This window comes from Oenanthe melanoleuca, chromosome 4 (genome assembly GCF_029582105.1).
Source record: "Oenanthe melanoleuca isolate GR-GAL-2019-014 chromosome 4, OMel1.0, whole genome shotgun sequence".
Taxonomy (NCBI): domain Eukaryota; kingdom Metazoa; phylum Chordata; class Aves; order Passeriformes; family Muscicapidae; genus Oenanthe; species Oenanthe melanoleuca.
This window is the reverse complement of record NC_079337.1, coordinates 41219416-41236042: the sequence shown is the minus strand read 5'-3', so window position 1 is coordinate 41236042 and position 16627 is coordinate 41219416. Positions and strand designations below refer to the sequence as shown.

Genomic DNA, 16627 nt, shown 5'->3' with positions numbered 1-16627 from the left:
ATGATATCAGTTATATGTGATTTGAGGTCTAGATACTCCTTTAAATCTACAAAAGTTCTGATTTCATGGGAAAAGAAGCTCCAACATAGTTGCCTTTCCTTTTCATATCTTAGCTTTCCTGAGAAATGCAAAAAAAACTTTGTCTAAGTGTGACTTTTTCTAAGTCTCAAACATACTGCTGACTGGCTATTCATGCAAATATATTAAAATATATTAAAATAAGTAGTTAATTGTGAAACAGTTAATAGCTACATCACACCATCTAAGGTGGTCACAGACTACTTATGAAAACAAAATTTGGCAAATGAGGAGTTAAAAAGAGAAACAAAGGATGACACAACAGAAACAATGGAGTTGATCCAGCCTGGCACCTCTTGCCAAGTGAACTGAGATCACAGTGAGAGAGTAGTATGCCTCCCTGAGCTGTATTTTAAACCTCTTTATCACACAGCTAGACTGCAGGGTTTCTCATCATGGCTATATTTATCTAATTAATTACAGGAAAGAACATTGCTGATCTGTACAGGCTAAGGCTACCAGTTTTATCCTTTCTTTTTGATTTGGTATATTGCATGTAAGTAGAATTTTTAAATTCTCTTATTGAACTGTATTTAAAAAAATCTTTCACTCAGTCCAGACATGCACACTGACAGAGACTGAGTGGACACATTACCATCTCCATTTGGAAAGAATAACAAGAGTGAGATACAGTGAAGTGAGGTGAAAAAAATGAGTCTTGATAACCTGGCACTAGTTTAGCTTGTCAGATATTTGCAGTGCTGCCACATCTGGTCTAGTGCAACACAAGAGTGAAGTACAGCAGGGATATATCTGCAAACTCTACATGACCTACTTGTGTAAAAACTAGTTACCTCAGAGGGGCAGAATTATCTCCTCCTCACTGCCTGATAACAAAGATGACCTGTGGCAAATGCCATTATCACAGACCAGCCTGAGCTGCACAGTAGGTGCTGTCACTTCAAAGGTGAGCCTCAGTCTTACCAGCACTGAGATCTCTGCCAGGGGACAAGGGCACATTGCAAATAATGAACAATCCCAATCTATCTTCTACCATATGTTATTATTTTATGAATACATGTGGAGCAGAATAGTTGACCATACCCATATAAAATCAAAATACCTGTTAAACCACCAGCCAGCCTTTTCCTCTTCAGCACAGTTCCCTTCATAGTTGTCATTATCCCTGTCTCTAGTACTGAATTTCATTCCTCGGTGATCAGCCCACCATTTTACTTCAGGATGAAATCCACCAGCAAGGGAATCACCAGCTGTGCCAGAGTATTCACCACAACTCATCTCATAAGAATGCTAATAAACGATGTGAAGAAATAAAAAAAAATAAATAAAATTCCAGTATGTCTTTAGCCCTTAACATGTCAGAGAGTGAAACCACAAAGAACCTAGTGTTCCATTTGCTGCTATTTTTATGCTAAGAAATGTCATGCCACTTAAGTACGATGTACTTAATAATGAAAGGCTGTAAATATGGAATAAAATTTGTCATTAACCTTATGTATAAATGATCTACTATAAACAACATTAGGGCTAATTTGCAGTGTACATTAGCAAATCAGAACATATTGCACCATTATTGTTAGTAATATTAACAAAAATAGAAAAACTGCTTTTATCCATGTCTGCTAAGCCAAATGATTCATATCTCTTACAGAAAGTGTGACATTAATGTATCAGAGTGAACCACTTTTATTAGATATTTGAAAATTATAAGCATAGGGAATCTGTATGTTTATTGTTTTTCTACAGAGTCCACATTTTCATTAAAACTTTTAGTCATTTAATATTTTATTACCTCTTCTCCTGCAACTCTGAATCTTGCATACTGTGCAAAACGCCGTTCTCCTTCAAAATCGGTTAGATCAATTCTTAAAGTATAATTTCCTTTAAAAAACAATAAAAAATATTTTAGTTAAATTAGCCTATCTCACTACTTTTCAGAACTGGGCATTACAGTAGGAGATTAAAACAAAATGTTTTTATCATTAATCTCTATCACCTCAGCATATTTTATGAAATGAAAGCATAGTAAAAACTGATCAATAAATGTCCACCTATATAAACTAGATTTTTATACTAAAAATAAAATAATTATACTAGGATTACATCCTGGTGGCACTGATTTCCATATGATTTAGCTGGCTAAGCCAGTGGATAAGTTTTATACCTGCAGCATTCTACAACAAAGCAGAGGTTAGCTTATGTTGAGTGACTATTAGAAAGATGCAAATAACTTTCTACTACTGGCCCAGTCAACAGGAGTGGACTAGAATTACTTCCATGTAATAGCCCACACTGCTAAAAAGCCCATACTAAGTGTCTTGGTACAGCATATACCTGTCTGTGGACTGTTAGTGATGCTGATGGAAAATGGATAGAGACAATTCTTTTAAGGTAGACTTCTGTGTCCTGTTCCCTATTTCACAGGGGCTCTCAGTAGGCCACTGGCCTAAAGATAGTTTTGAACTTTTTGTTAGAAGACATATATTTCAATGTGGTTTTTTGCTGAAACTTAGAGAAGTCCATGCTGCCTAACAACAGGACTCAGGATTTATGGTAACAAAAAGGGGAAACACAAAAAAATGGCCTGGAAAGAGTAAAGAAACAGAAACAATAAGACTATTGTTACAATACAAATCTTACCTTGACTAGTCAAATAATGAAGATTTTTGTTTCCAAGCCAAAATTCACCATTTTTTGAAGCAAAATTTCCAAAGCCTTCTTCATAGTCAGCCCAGACTCTGAAAAGAGTATCAATTATTAATTTCTCAAAAAAAGCAAGTTTGGATGTTTTATAATACAGTTTTAGATCATAGAATAACTCAATCTGGAAGGAACCTCAGGAGGCAAGCTAGCTCAGTACCATTCTCAAGCCAGAATCAGCCATGAGATCCGACCAGGTTGTTCAGGGCTTGTCCATTCAGATCCTGAAAACTTCCTAGGATGGAGACTGCACATTCTCTTTGGGCAATCTGCTGACTCTTTTCATGATGAAAAATTTTCTCCTTATTTCCAGTCTGAATCTCTCATTTCAACTTAGGTACTTTGTTTCTCATCCTCCCACTAGACATGTCTCTGAAGAACATTTGTACTCAAAGACCTCTCAGATTGCTTACTTTTTCTTTTAGATTTTTACAATTGCAGAAGACAATCTAGTCCTTTAATCATCATTAAGAGTCCTTGATCCAACAGCTGTTGATGCATTTGACATTGAATTGTCCTCGTATCAAATGCACAAGTTGTCAGAAAAAGATTAGAATGGATGTCTCACTGAAGACAGCCAGAACCAGAAGTGGTATCTCATTTGGAGGCTGTCCCACAGAGCAACCATTCCTGTCTTTTATCTGGCATAACAACTCACTCACATACTTCTAAAGTTCAGATTTAACTTAGCTCCATTTGGTTAAATGTTTCTTTACTTTGTTTCCAGTTTTAATTACCATGTCCAGTACCTACCTATCAAAATTCTGGCTGCCATCAGAACGTCTCTGAAACACAGTCCAGCCACCTCCTTCAGACATGTCACAGAATGCAAGGAATTCTCTAGGACTCTGGGTTGGTTTTATTTTATAAAATCCATTCTGCTTATGGCCTTCATTGTAGATTTCTGCACAATCTGTTCACACAACGTTAATTGGACATAACATTTTTAGTCCTGTACTTACTGGCAATATCAGAAATCAAATCAATAACAGTAATCAAGTCATGCTATGTAGAAGTCACATATAAACCACACAAATGAAATGTCTCTGCAAACCCATTTATTTGACTTTTGGGTAATTTTTGGATTTGCGTTGCTTTAAAGCTTTGCTGGGCTGTAATTATTTTGATATATCTTTGAAATAATATCTTCCCACCATGAAATATTATAATTTTTGTTTCTACTTGACTCTCTAAGTGGTGTCACTTTTAATTTAGAGTGGTATCATCCACTTTAGAATTCTGTTACAACCATTACATGTAAGACACGCAGCAGCCTTTAAAAACAAACATAGAAGTCTATGTCCAAAAAATTTGCAGAAGTGCCAAAAACCAAAGTATGGAATCTACAGTGTTAAAAACCAGAAACAATTGCAAGGCTCAATACAGTCCCTTCTACCAAATAGGTGCACAAGACTACACCCAAAAAGTGCAGTGTATGTGTAAAATGATACTCTGACTTGGTACTATTCACAAAAATCAGAGTTTGTGGAAATATTACAGCAATGTAATTGCATACTCTTATATTTTTTCCTCTAGGAATTAAGAAATGAAATGAGTTCTTTATTTATATGTCATCTACCATCAGACAGCCATACAGAAAAGATACATAATTTTTTCTGTTTTTCCTGGCTAAGGTAGAGCTGATTAACTTTAAAGAATTCTCTGAGTTGGCTGAACTTCCATGCTTGGTTGGAACTTCATGAACTATTACATTTCTTTCCAGTGAAATGTGTCAGGGAAGATTAGATATAGAAAATAAACACTTTATACTGAAAACAAATAGTTCTGCCAGAATTTTAATAAACTCTAATAGAAAACATAATTTAAATAACAGCTAAGTTGTCTTCATAGAGAATGTGTGATTGGCTTAGAGAAAATAGCTTTTATTGTCCATTAATTTCTTAGAAGGATAGCAAAAACAAGCCTATCTTAATTTTTAGCAGGTGGAATTTCCCCCTCACTAACTCAAAATTATCCAGCTCTGTTGACGTTCAAATGCTATTGAGAAAATAATGTAGTATGAACAGGGAAAGGCATTTTCCAAGCTGTAAAGAAAGTGAAAAAATAATAGCGGGGGGGGGGGAAATAATCAGAAACAGGAACAAGTTAGATCTGTTTTTTAGAATAACATTGTAAAAGAATTAATTGGGGCATATGCTAAGAAAGGACAAATACCTTGCAGAGAAATGTGGCTTTAATAATCTTATCCAGTAACAACTGAGTCAGCCCTAATAATAAAAATAAAGTGTTCCAGGATGCTGAATGCATAAATACACAACTAAAATTTAAAGTCAGATTTACAACTGCTTTTAATTTCATTTTAATGGTGTTTTATTATATTTGATGCCTTGGGATCAAATGTGATATATATATTGGTATTTCTTCCAGCAGAATAAGCACTACAACCATATTCAAACAAGGCTACTAAAATAATAGTAGTTAAGACTTTCTGGCACTGGACAGCTAGAAACAAACACCATCTACAATTCAGACTCCTAAACTGTATTTTCAATCCAACTATTGATGGTGTTTTATTATATCAAGGGTTTGCATAGTGTTTTATTATATACTGCAGCTTCTATACTGTAGAAGGAGTGGATCACCACCAGAATGCTGGTGAAATTAGAAAAACAACTTTAAACTAGTATTTTAAAAGCTGTGATGTCATGAGCTGAATCCAACTCAGTGAAAATGTTATTAAAGTGAGATGCAGATGTCATTATGCCAGGCTTATGTGTATAAATATGGATCTCTCAGGGACTTCAAAGACTGGAACAAAGACAGTTGCTTGTAAGCCAGGCAACCTTTGAATGTATGAATGTGAACTAACCCTGTTAGATTGCTAGAACTTCTGACATTAGTCAAAGAATGGTGTTTAGAAATCTGTAACTCCTGATTAACATTTTGTAAATGTCTATTATTGGCTTTTATCTGTTGTATTGCTGATATTTATGCTTCATTTATTGCTCACTGTTTGTTTTTTTAAATTATGCACTATTAATAAATCAGTAAAATTCTTAAATTCTGATTTGATTTCTACCATCTGACATTGACAATTTTTCCCTGTACAGCAGGTCCTGGTAAAAGCTGAGCACTGTGTTTTAAACAAACATTCTACAATAAGTTTTTAAAACAATAACTCAATAGGCCCAATTGTGCTAAACCTTCTGGGTGTCATTACAATGAATGGAAATGAAAAGAATAGCTCCATTTCTAACCTGAATACTGTCTTTTTCCTCTCAAGTCAATGACACTGTTTTCATCTTCTCTGTCACTGTACTGAATCTCTTTCTTCTCTAAGAGCTGTATGATTTTTAACTTCTGCTGTTTCACACGATGTTCCAGAAGCCTCACCTGGCCCTGAAGTCGTAGCTGCTCTTGAAAACATTTCTGTAAATCCTAGAGAGGACAACATATCTTATTGTAAAATCAACAAATTGTTTGTGATATTTAACATGTAACACAAAGAGCCAACCAACCAAACCATAAAAAAAAATTAAACTTGAATAAAACATTTCAGTCACAATTTCTCACAGACACTATTGTTGACTTCCACCTCTGTTGCCACGTTGTTTAAATTATTTCATATGTTACTGCATGTAATATATAAAATATACATATTATGAACCCTTTGCAAAGAGACTTTCTCTTTAGTACTACCAGCTCTAACTGCAAACATGCAGCAGGGACTTTGAAGAAAACCACTATAATACAAGCCCTACCATAACAAGGCCCCATCTATCATCTTCCATGCACAGAGATTTTCTATCCAGTGAAGACTGATACTGATACTGTGAAGGTTCTAAAGAGTTTTAAAGGAATGCAGTCCACATGGATATGTTTTCAACTTCATAGTACATTTTTTGAATGCTTTTAAATTACACACTTCTTATAATAAGAATCCTAATATTGCCAACATAAATATTGTTAAATTTTAAGCTCCTTTTTGGCATGCTGAAATAGTCCCTAAGAAGCTGTGGGTATACATGAAAAATAGAAATTAATACAAAAGTTGAACTCAATGTTGTGCTTTGGCTTGTGTACTTAATTTTGCCATGCAGAGTGGGTGAGAAATGTGGCAATTCTGATACAGTGTTGCCTAGCACTCACTTGACCTTGGAATAACTCTTCCAAATTCTGACATGCTGAATGTATGCTGAGCAATAAATAATTGGTTTTAAATTAAAGACTACGGTAAAATAGCCAAAGTGAACAGAACCGGATCTGGAGAACTTAAATTAAAACAGTCTGTATGGTTTAAAACACATATTAAATAAATTTTATTTCAGTGTGAGGGGAGAAAAGCTTTTGGAAACGTGATGCATGTTTTGCATCAGTAACAGTAAGATTTTATATGAGCAGAGTTTAGTGGCTTGTAAAAGAGCACAACTAGCACTGCAAAGGCAAAATCAAAGGGTGACTTTATGGAAATCTGCCATTTAAGATCAAATCTGCAGTAGTTCTAAATTGGTGCTACCTTACTTATAGTGAACATTATTTACATATGAACCTGCAATATTTGCCACTCTATGAAAGAATTGATATCTCAGAACATTGCCCTATCACACCAAACTATAGAAATGTCTGCAACAGCCTAGTGCTGTGGATAACGAGGTGCACCTCAGTGGTGTCTGCACACTTTCCTTTGCATCAAGCTCAGGCTTCACCCATTGTCCATAAACACTTCCAACACATCGTTCCATTTCTCTGCAATATTTAGTTACACTGAAAAATTTAATCATAAGACTTGCAGAACAATCCTGAAGACAGACTTCTGCCTTAAGTATTACTCAGCATATCAGAAACTTGCTTTAATTCATACTTAAACAATACACTGTGAAATAAAAGAACGGGGGGGAAATATACATACTAACTATATAACTAGGCATAACTGGGCAGTTTGCCAGCGACCTTTGGAGAAGGAAACCTGTGTTTGGGCTCGGCCCGCTGGGCCACCGTGGCGACGCTTGGCCACAAGGGGACGCTGCACGGCCAGAGGCGCATTTCCCAAACACCTTTTCTAGAGGGAGCATCCCGAATGACCCAGTAATATCTCGAAAGTCTTATCTTATTTAAGAACTTTCGCTTTTAGTTTTTTAGTTGTTGATAGCTATACGAGATGCCTAGCATATCATCCTTTCCTTCTAGCCGGAAACAAGAGAAAAAAATAGTTAAAATGCATGGACATACAAAGTTACTACAGTGGCTTAGAGGGAAGTTATTTGACTGTATGCACTGGTTAATGTGGGATATATTGCATATTACAAAGAAAAGATGCACTATTTGTTGTGCAGCCTTTCCAGGGTGGTTGCCTCAATTGTATCTGTAGTTTCATACAAACCCTTCACAAAAGCTGATTTTTTTATTCATTTGGAATTTACTCAGTGAGAGATTCAGAAGAGGCTTCTTTGACAGGTGTCTGCAAATTGTCTGTCTAGTCCTGTGTGAATACAGAAAATTACAGAGGACTGCAGAGCTTTAGACAGAGAGAGGAAGAGATGCACAGGTGGATTGAGAAAGAGTGAATACATTTAAAGAGTATTGAAAAAATATTTCCAGGCTCACTCTGATGAGCTAATGCTAACTACAAAAGAAGAGCTGTCCAAAAATTCCCATGTTCCCAGTGAGATCAAATATTTATTCTAATCACACTAAGGTAAGAGTGATAAAGAAGCCACCATATCACAGTTACCAGTTCTACAGAGAAAGTTAGCCTGTATCAGTCTTAACTCAGTCCTCACAGCCTTGGAGGACATGGTAAAATGCAATAGGAGAGACCTGGAAATGGTGACCCCCACTGCCAATCCCTAAAATTTCATAGACAAGATTTCAGGTGGGCAGCCTCTCTGACACGTGGCAAGATCTGAGCCACAAAGAGCTACCTTCCATTCTGGAAACAGCAAGGAATAGTGCATTCGAGGAGAGGTAGCTACAGGCAGCTAGATGTGTTTCTTTCAGGTGAAAGAAACACCTCTATCAGTTCCCCTTTCATACTACTGAAAGTCACTCTCCTACGGTGATTAAATTATATAGTACAAGTATAGAACTTCTGAAAAAACATTATCTTACCTTAGAAAAACTTGGTATCTAAATTCAATGTGACACTACATATACCACAATAAAAGGTGTCCTTTCCTTTGAACCAAATTAAGCACAAGTCTGCAACAGGCTGTGTCTCTAAATATTAAACTTGCATTTTAAATCCATCTTTTGTTATTTTTATTAAAAATTATGAATTAACTCATAAAAATGAAAAACTAACTATGAGCTGATTCTCATCTGCTTTACAGACAATACACTCATGATGGGGTGAACAGTGATATGTCTACCTATACATACCAATTTCCTTATTTAAAAGGTTTTAAGCTCTTAATGCTTATGAAATTACAGTAATTTAGAAGTGACAATCAAGACATGACTAGCCATACTGAATAATTACAGCGTAAGGAAAAGAAAAAAAAAAAAAGCTTGAGCAGAAATAAAGTTTTGAAAGTAACCTACATATGAAAAGTACTGGTATCTGATACTTTCTCCTCTCTCCCTGACTTCAGCCTTCTCATTGATGTCTCTCTCTGTCAACTCCAGACAAATCCCATTAAACTTCACTGCTGAACAGCAAAATCACAGTTCTCATATTTGGAATTCCATGTCTATTTTTTCCATGGGACAATCACAAGGTAATTGTAACTTCAATTGGATCGATGTGGCTTTTAGATCTTCAGCTAACCAGACTGTTATTTCAATGTGCTGCTATAATTTTTTTCACAGGATAGTCTTTTAAAAACTATCAGAGTTACATCAGTGCACAGCTGGAGTAATAAAGAAGCAAAATGTAAATTAGGGTTCTAAGCCAAGAGCTATAACATATTGTTATTCCATTTGCTAGATGTGGACCAAAGTTAAACCATTATAATATGGAAATACTCAAGAAAATATGGATTTTACTGTGGCTGTCTCTAGTGGACAGTGGTGCTCACTGACTGAAACCAGACTGAACACAACCTGTTCTGTCTGTTTCAGTGAAGCAACTGTTTGCACTACACATTGAGAAGCAATTATCTAACAACTGCTGACAGCTCTGCTTTTGGGCAAACAGTCCCACATTTAACCAGCTGCTGCAATTAATGTGCATTCACTTTCATTATTTAGCAGCCAGTGACCTTCCATTACAATTATTGCTACAAATTAGACTCAGAATACTTCATGAAAACTAGAAAAATACAAGCTTTTTTTCCATGGTGCTATTTCCTATACTTTTTAGAACATAAATTAGCACCAAAATATCTCTATATTGAGATTAATGTTTTAATAAGATTAAAAGATGAAAACATTGAGATGAAGTTCTGAACATTCCCAGTTTTTACTCAGGTCAGCCGAAGTCCACAATTTTAAAAATGAAAAATATAATTTAATGCTAATAATTTAAAAATAAGTAAATGCATTTAATAGTGATGCCTCTATTCACAGTAGATCTCTGCAGAAATTAGTAATGTTTTTCTCCACTGAGTAGAATTGATTACAGAGTCAGGTGGTTCCCATTCTGCCTCTATAAAGCTATTTATCTGAATTAAAGTTATCCATAAGGTAATGTAATCCACAAACAATAGTTGAAAATTCGGCAACCAATTCCACCTAGGCAATCATGAATCAAGAATTCAATCCCTTTAGCCTCTGCTATTTAGGACCTGAATATAAAACTAGAAAGGACAGCCATGACATGCAGTGCAGGATTGGTGAGGCTAGAGGTATTTTAAACTGTGGAGTAAGTGTGATTGTATTAGGGGCTTTTGTTGGAGAAACAGAATGGTTTTGGGAGCTTGAAGTGAAGGAGCTTTGATCATTATTTCTGAGTGTGAACTAAAATGTAGTTACATGAAAAGTAAGAATATGAAGTTATGAATCTTGTTTGAGAAAAAAGTTGTATGGCATGTGTACAAGGTAGAAAAGGATGGAAACACTCTGTATACCAGGTGTCAGTGATCAGAATACAACTGCTCCAGCCACTGCTTTAGGAGTTCTTGTGCTTTGCCCTTCTGTAGGTATGCTGCTCAAAACTACAGGTGTTACTCTGAGTTAGCATCACTCCTGAATGGTAATATAACCATTGTGTGCCTTCTGTACATGTCTCCATGCACCATATGGTATCTGTTTGAGTAAAGATGTGTTGTCTCCTCTTTCATATCAGATCCAGTCACAAACTGACTGGATTTCTTTCTTCGATGCCATTGCCTAGAGATTTATCTTCCATTATAAATTCATGCATTTGTTTCCTCTTTCCTTATTGGAAAATTGTCCCCGCTGAACACCATTTGAAGATATTTCCCCATTCTTTCATTTTAAAATGAATTCTAATCTTTTCCATCAAATGTTCTGCCACCATGTGTAGAGATTGTGAACACTATGGAGGATAAGCTGTGCAGTACTTAGAAGAAACTCTACAGAAAAATTTAATTACTAGAACTTACAGAGCTGCCAATGACATCCATCAAGCTAGCTGCAAGGACAAAATCAATGATTATCAAAATCTTCATTTTGGAAGCTGTGAAGTAGAGAAACAAAGGAAACATTAGTTAACTTAAACATAAAAACTAAAATTTACACTTGGCATCTTAAATCTTATTCAAAAGAGCCTATTCAACTTACAATCATTTTCTTGCAAATTGTAAAAATGTATATGCAGGATTCATTATAAATGTCTAAAATAGTCTGATAAAATATAACTCCAAAAGCCAATAAAATGAGAATTTATCCTTTTATGCCATTTGGCATTAGAGTCTCCATGTATTTTAGGATAGCTATTCAAGATTCAAACACACAGATTTTGTTTTCAAGACAAGAGCAAAAGAAACATTTTAAACAAGGTGAAAAACAGGGAAATATTCCTTGTTGGTTCTTTAAATTTGTGAGAAAGCTCTCTGTCATAGACCAGCAACTAAAATCTGAATTGGGCTAGTTGTCCTTGATCTAAAGGTTTGTGCAAATTTTGTGCACCAGGAGAGGATCAAGATAATTTTACTGTCTTAGAGTAATTTGGGGGAAAAATCCAAAATAGTTATCAGCTATTATTCTAATGGTGACAAGGATGACATCTTTGAACTGATTGCTATGGATACTTTTTACTGTATGACCTATATTATTTTAAATCCCATTTTTTCATATGTAAATTATTTTATAGGCCAAACCAATCATCATTGTATCTCACTGCCTTGCAAATGTTAGCAGATAGAAATTCAAAATTGTTTTGTAAGACAGATGTCTGCTTTTCACAGAGGAGAAACCAGGGCCTCCAATCAGTAAAATATTTACATAGATTACACATAAATTATTCTCAATTAATTACTTAAACTTCTGCAAGATATCAACCGAGGAATCTTTTTTTTTTTCTTTTGTAGCTACGAATATTTTCATTTAGCATATTCTAATATCTAATTAAACCAGAATATGTGCCTACACTGCTTTTCCTACCATAGAGTTATTAAGGAAAAGACCTCCAAGACCATCGAGTTGAACCATTAACTTAATACTGACAGGTCCACCACTAAAGCATGTGGTCCCTAAGCACCACATTTACATTTTCTGAATGCTTCCAGGGAGGGTGACACGTTAAAGCATTCGTGGTTAGACAAAGTGTAAGACTTATAATGGAGATTAATGATACACCAGCATGTGTTTACTGAAACTCCAACTTTACGAAAATTTCCACAACATGAGTGGAATTTTGGCAGACCGTGATTTTTACAGTACAAAGATAAGCAAGGTGCTTATGAGAAGTATGTTTTTAAGTTCGTGCAGAATTGGACAAGTCCAACTGTATTTTCTCCAATTTCTGAAAACGTCATAAAAGATTGGAAATTACATCCCAGACAAATCTCAGATTTCAGCACTTACCTATAAAATACTTATGATGCTTTTTAAAATTACAATTATTTAAGTAAGTAACATTTGCTTTTGGTTTGGTTTTTTTTCACTTCTGAGGTTTGCTGGTTTAAAAGCATCATATCTGAAAGCACAGAGTTTTGAGGCTCAAGTGTATCTGTAAATAACTCATCCCACCTCTTGCATAGGATTGACACAAAGTGTTAAGGGTACTCTGTACTCACTAACCCATGTCACTGCATTCAGAATTTTTTTAAGCATTTTGGACATACCTCTATCATTAAGCTGAAAAGCACTACACTAAGGTGATGTCTATCTCTGAAGATTCCAAAGGAATCCATTTGTTGAGTGAAAATGTGAACTGAAAATCTTAGCCTAAGTTATTTCTATGCCATAAGCTTTCTGAATTTAAAACTGTAAGTTGTTCTTCATGCTAACCAAATAAATGTTATACCATTTGAATTAGAAACTTTACTAGAATTGGGATCAACAATTTTGTTTGAAGAGGTAAATCCTATGAACTACAGGCTTAAAAAATGGGTGGTGGTGGTGTGTGTGTGTGAGGAATCTGCAAGAATTGCCTGGCAATTAATTGGTTATTTAGATGTCAGAGGTTTCTGCCATGATAAAACATGCACTTTCACCTTAGAACATTAGTAATTATAGTTATTACAGTCAGTTCTGTTTTGAAAGCAGCTGTTGCCATCTGTTGGGATGACATTGTCTGTGACAGGAATGACCAAACAGTACATCTGGAAAGCCTGCAAATGATCTGTCTCTGCTAACTGCTGTCCTGACTCCTTGTACACTTTAAATATGTTCTCTAAGAGAGAAGGGACTCTATTTTCTTCACTGGAAGATTCATATTTCATATACTCTGCTTCATCCCTGTTATTTTAATTATGAAACCACAGTATCCTCCTTCACATTAGTCTTAGTATTTGTACTGTTCTATGATGATTTCACTGACTGTGAATGCCTGAACACCAGAATAAATCTTTAAAAAACCCAATCTTAAATGGATTGCGCAACTTTACAACTACAGTATTCTTATTTTTTTAAAAAAAGACTATCAAGTAAATCTTGCATACTGTTCAGAGAAACTTATGCTAGTTAAAAAAAATATATAACACTATGAGGCACAATAAAGGCAGGTAAGTCCCCTACAGCATGTATGAGCTGCTATGAGCAAGCTGCACAAAAAGAATGAATGGCTGAGGAGTGTAGAGTGTATGCAGTTGTTTTAGCTTGTCATCTTTAGATGAAGTCACCTTTCTATTTAAGGATGCCTCTTTCTATAGAATGTTCCTCTTGTGGGAAACATCATAAGGGCTGCACTTGGGAGACAATGTGTCAGCTTTAGTGCTGAACTAAAACATGCTCAAAAGATACACCAAAATATAAAAATAGTCTCATAAATTTCTAAATTTTAAGAAAGCAAGCTGGACAGTAAACTCAAGATGGAGTATTGATCCTGTAGGCACTCACAATATAAGCTCACTAAGAATGTAAGACAAGAGGCTTATAAAGAGAGAAAATCTGAGAGCTCCATTTGGCAGATCTATCAGTCTGAAACAGGAAAGACTGAAACAGAGAGGACACAGGGCAAAAAAAACCCACAGAGGAACTCTAGTAGGGTTGGGGAAACAAAAATCTTTGTGCTGCTATCCTCCAAAGAAAGGGAGAAGGTAGAAAAGACTAGGAAAAGACCTGAAAACTCAAACTTTTAAAAGCTTAAAAGTGACTTAAAAGCATTTCTCTGTTTCTGTCACTGCCCAGCAGGTAGACCCCAATGAGGCAGAGAACAATCAGCAGTACTGGTCCTTGCACCTTTAAGCCAGTTTCTCAGTCATAAACTCCTGTAGTTTGTCTAACTCTCTTATTTTCAGTAACATGAGATTCCCTAAGTGGGCAACTTTACAGTGACAAGTGGTAAATAGGATCAAGCCCCTTGTTCAAAGCACTTTGACACACTACCTAAATCATCAGGTTCAGAAATGGAATTAATGTGGGTAAGTTTTTACTTAGTTACTCATGTTTCTAAAAAAAGTTACAGTAGAGGTTTTATTAATAACAGTTGTCTGAAGGTGCACATCCATGGTCTTCAGTAACATGGAAACCTAAATTTCTGTTCAAGAGAAGCTTAACATCTTGCTCTAGGAAGACTCCTGTGTAATTCAGTTTCTTAAATTAATTTCTTCATTCTCTAAATATTTATCCTTGTTATATAGCTATTTTCTGACAACACACAATTGAATAAAAATCCTTTACTCAAAAATCCTGCAAAAAATTACAAATTTTAATCTGTCTCAGAGGAACCCAAAGAGTTAATAAGTTTTGAGAGACTTCCAAGGCTTTTTTTATAACACCTGGGTTGAATTAACAAAAAGAAAAAAACCCACTAATTTGTACAGGGGATATCCCTTTCCAGGAAAATCTTAATCACAGACAGCAGACATGTGGATTAATTATCACACATCATGCTAGAGTGAGAAAAACTTGGTGTTATATTTTCTACTTGAAACACAAGCCCTTAACGGTTAGCTGGGAAAAAGAATCACCTTCTGTTTTAAAGAAATTAAATTTAAGTGCAATTCTTGTGAAACCTTGAAATTTTATCCCAAAGGTTACTCATTTACTATTCCAAGATTACACCTGGAATATGCATTTTACAGTTGCACAGAAATTTTTCTCCAAAGCTATGGAATCAAAATTCTAGAAATAAATCTTTGTTCTTCTCTGCACCCAGGCTTTCTTTAAAGGATACAGAGACAACCAATCCTATTTTCAAATTTCCCCTGAATTTGATGTTTTTTTCATTAGTAAATAGATTTGATGACATTAAAGAAGTTTTGTGCTATGAAATTTTTGAACCATTATAATATTCTTATATTTTTTGAATTTAAGAGACAGCAAACTAGATGGAATACAGATGCCTGTTTCTGTTGGCACAGTGTCAATAAGACTTGCATTGCTAATAAATACAATAATAGTAAGAGAGAATCTGCCAAGAGATAGAAAATTATTGGAAAGCTTTTTGTTAGATTTCTTAAAATTCCAATAATTAACCTCATGCACAGATTTTGCTTTGTTTAAATTTGGTGGTATTACACAAATTGCTATTTTCCTCATCTGAAAAACAATTCATGGTTTGATTTACTTTCAGGTTCTAAAAGTAGCCTTGTTCATATAGCCATGTACTAACATAAATTAAGAAACTGCAGATCCAAATACTGGGTTTATTAACTACCTAGAAATGCAGGAAAATAGCTAGATCTTGGTAAAACATTCATACATCATTACCAACACTGCACCAGTTATATGGCCTTCAAAAACAAATTGCTTTCAAACCATAATTATAGAAATTAGCCAAACTTCTTCCTTCTTTTCTTATAGGTACCTTAAACATTTACCTTTAACTTCTGGACAGAACTCAAAAGTTGTTAAATCTTCGTAAGCTGATGCAAATAATTCCAGAGCCCTTCCCAATCTGCGATTGTTTTTGCTATTAAATTCTGCAGAGTTGAGGCTTACATCTGCTATGAGTCACCAGGCTGGAATGCTGCTGAGAAGTTGCAGTTATCAAGACTAAATTGCGACATAAGGAGATGATGGCAATTCTGGGCCTAACACAACACTTCTGAAACAAAAATAAACCAAAAATAACAAAGGATCATCTATTCCATTTCACTGTTGTGATTCAGGAAATTGGTCTCTGTATCATATTCAGCTTTATAGTCCAGTCCTTTCCATAGTCATAGCCTAAATCTCTTAGGCTTCAGAGGTACATAGAGAGTGTAACAGATACAATGGATTTAAGAAAAAAGCCAATAATCATTCAGACTAGAAGTTACATGTCAGAGGTGTAACAAAAAAAGAAATATGCTAAATAAAACCTAACCCAAAGTAACAAACACAGCACACATAAAGCTGAAGGGAACAAGAAAAATAATACCAAAAAATGTGGTTTTTAGTCAAGGCATTGAGAAGTACAGCATCTCAATGACTTCAT

At 35.1% G+C, this 16627-nt stretch overlaps 1 protein-coding gene across 2 annotated transcripts in view; it reads right to left on the bottom strand.

The window, feature by feature from the left end:
- FGL1 (fibrinogen like 1) overlaps positions 1–16176 on the bottom strand; it is a 32008-nt gene extending 15832 nt beyond the window's left edge. Inside the window, exons 1-7 of one of the 2 annotated variants that reach the window (XM_056489445.1) lie at positions 16029–16176; positions 11205–11278; positions 5958–6138; positions 3493–3652; positions 2680–2777; positions 1832–1920; positions 1142–1329 (exon numbers count right to left, since the gene is read on the bottom strand). In XM_056489445.1, the coding sequence (XP_056345420.1) occupies positions 1142–1329; positions 1832–1920; positions 2680–2777; positions 3493–3652; positions 5958–6138; positions 11205–11270 (782 nt within the window). In that variant the 5' untranslated portion in view covers positions 11271–11278; positions 16029–16176. The remainder of the gene's footprint in view (positions 1–1141; positions 1330–1831; positions 1921–2679; positions 2778–3492; positions 3653–5957; positions 6139–11204; positions 11279–16028) is intronic. The other variant, XM_056489446.1, reaches the window with a different exon arrangement.
- Positions 16177–16627: the final 451 nt, after the last annotated feature.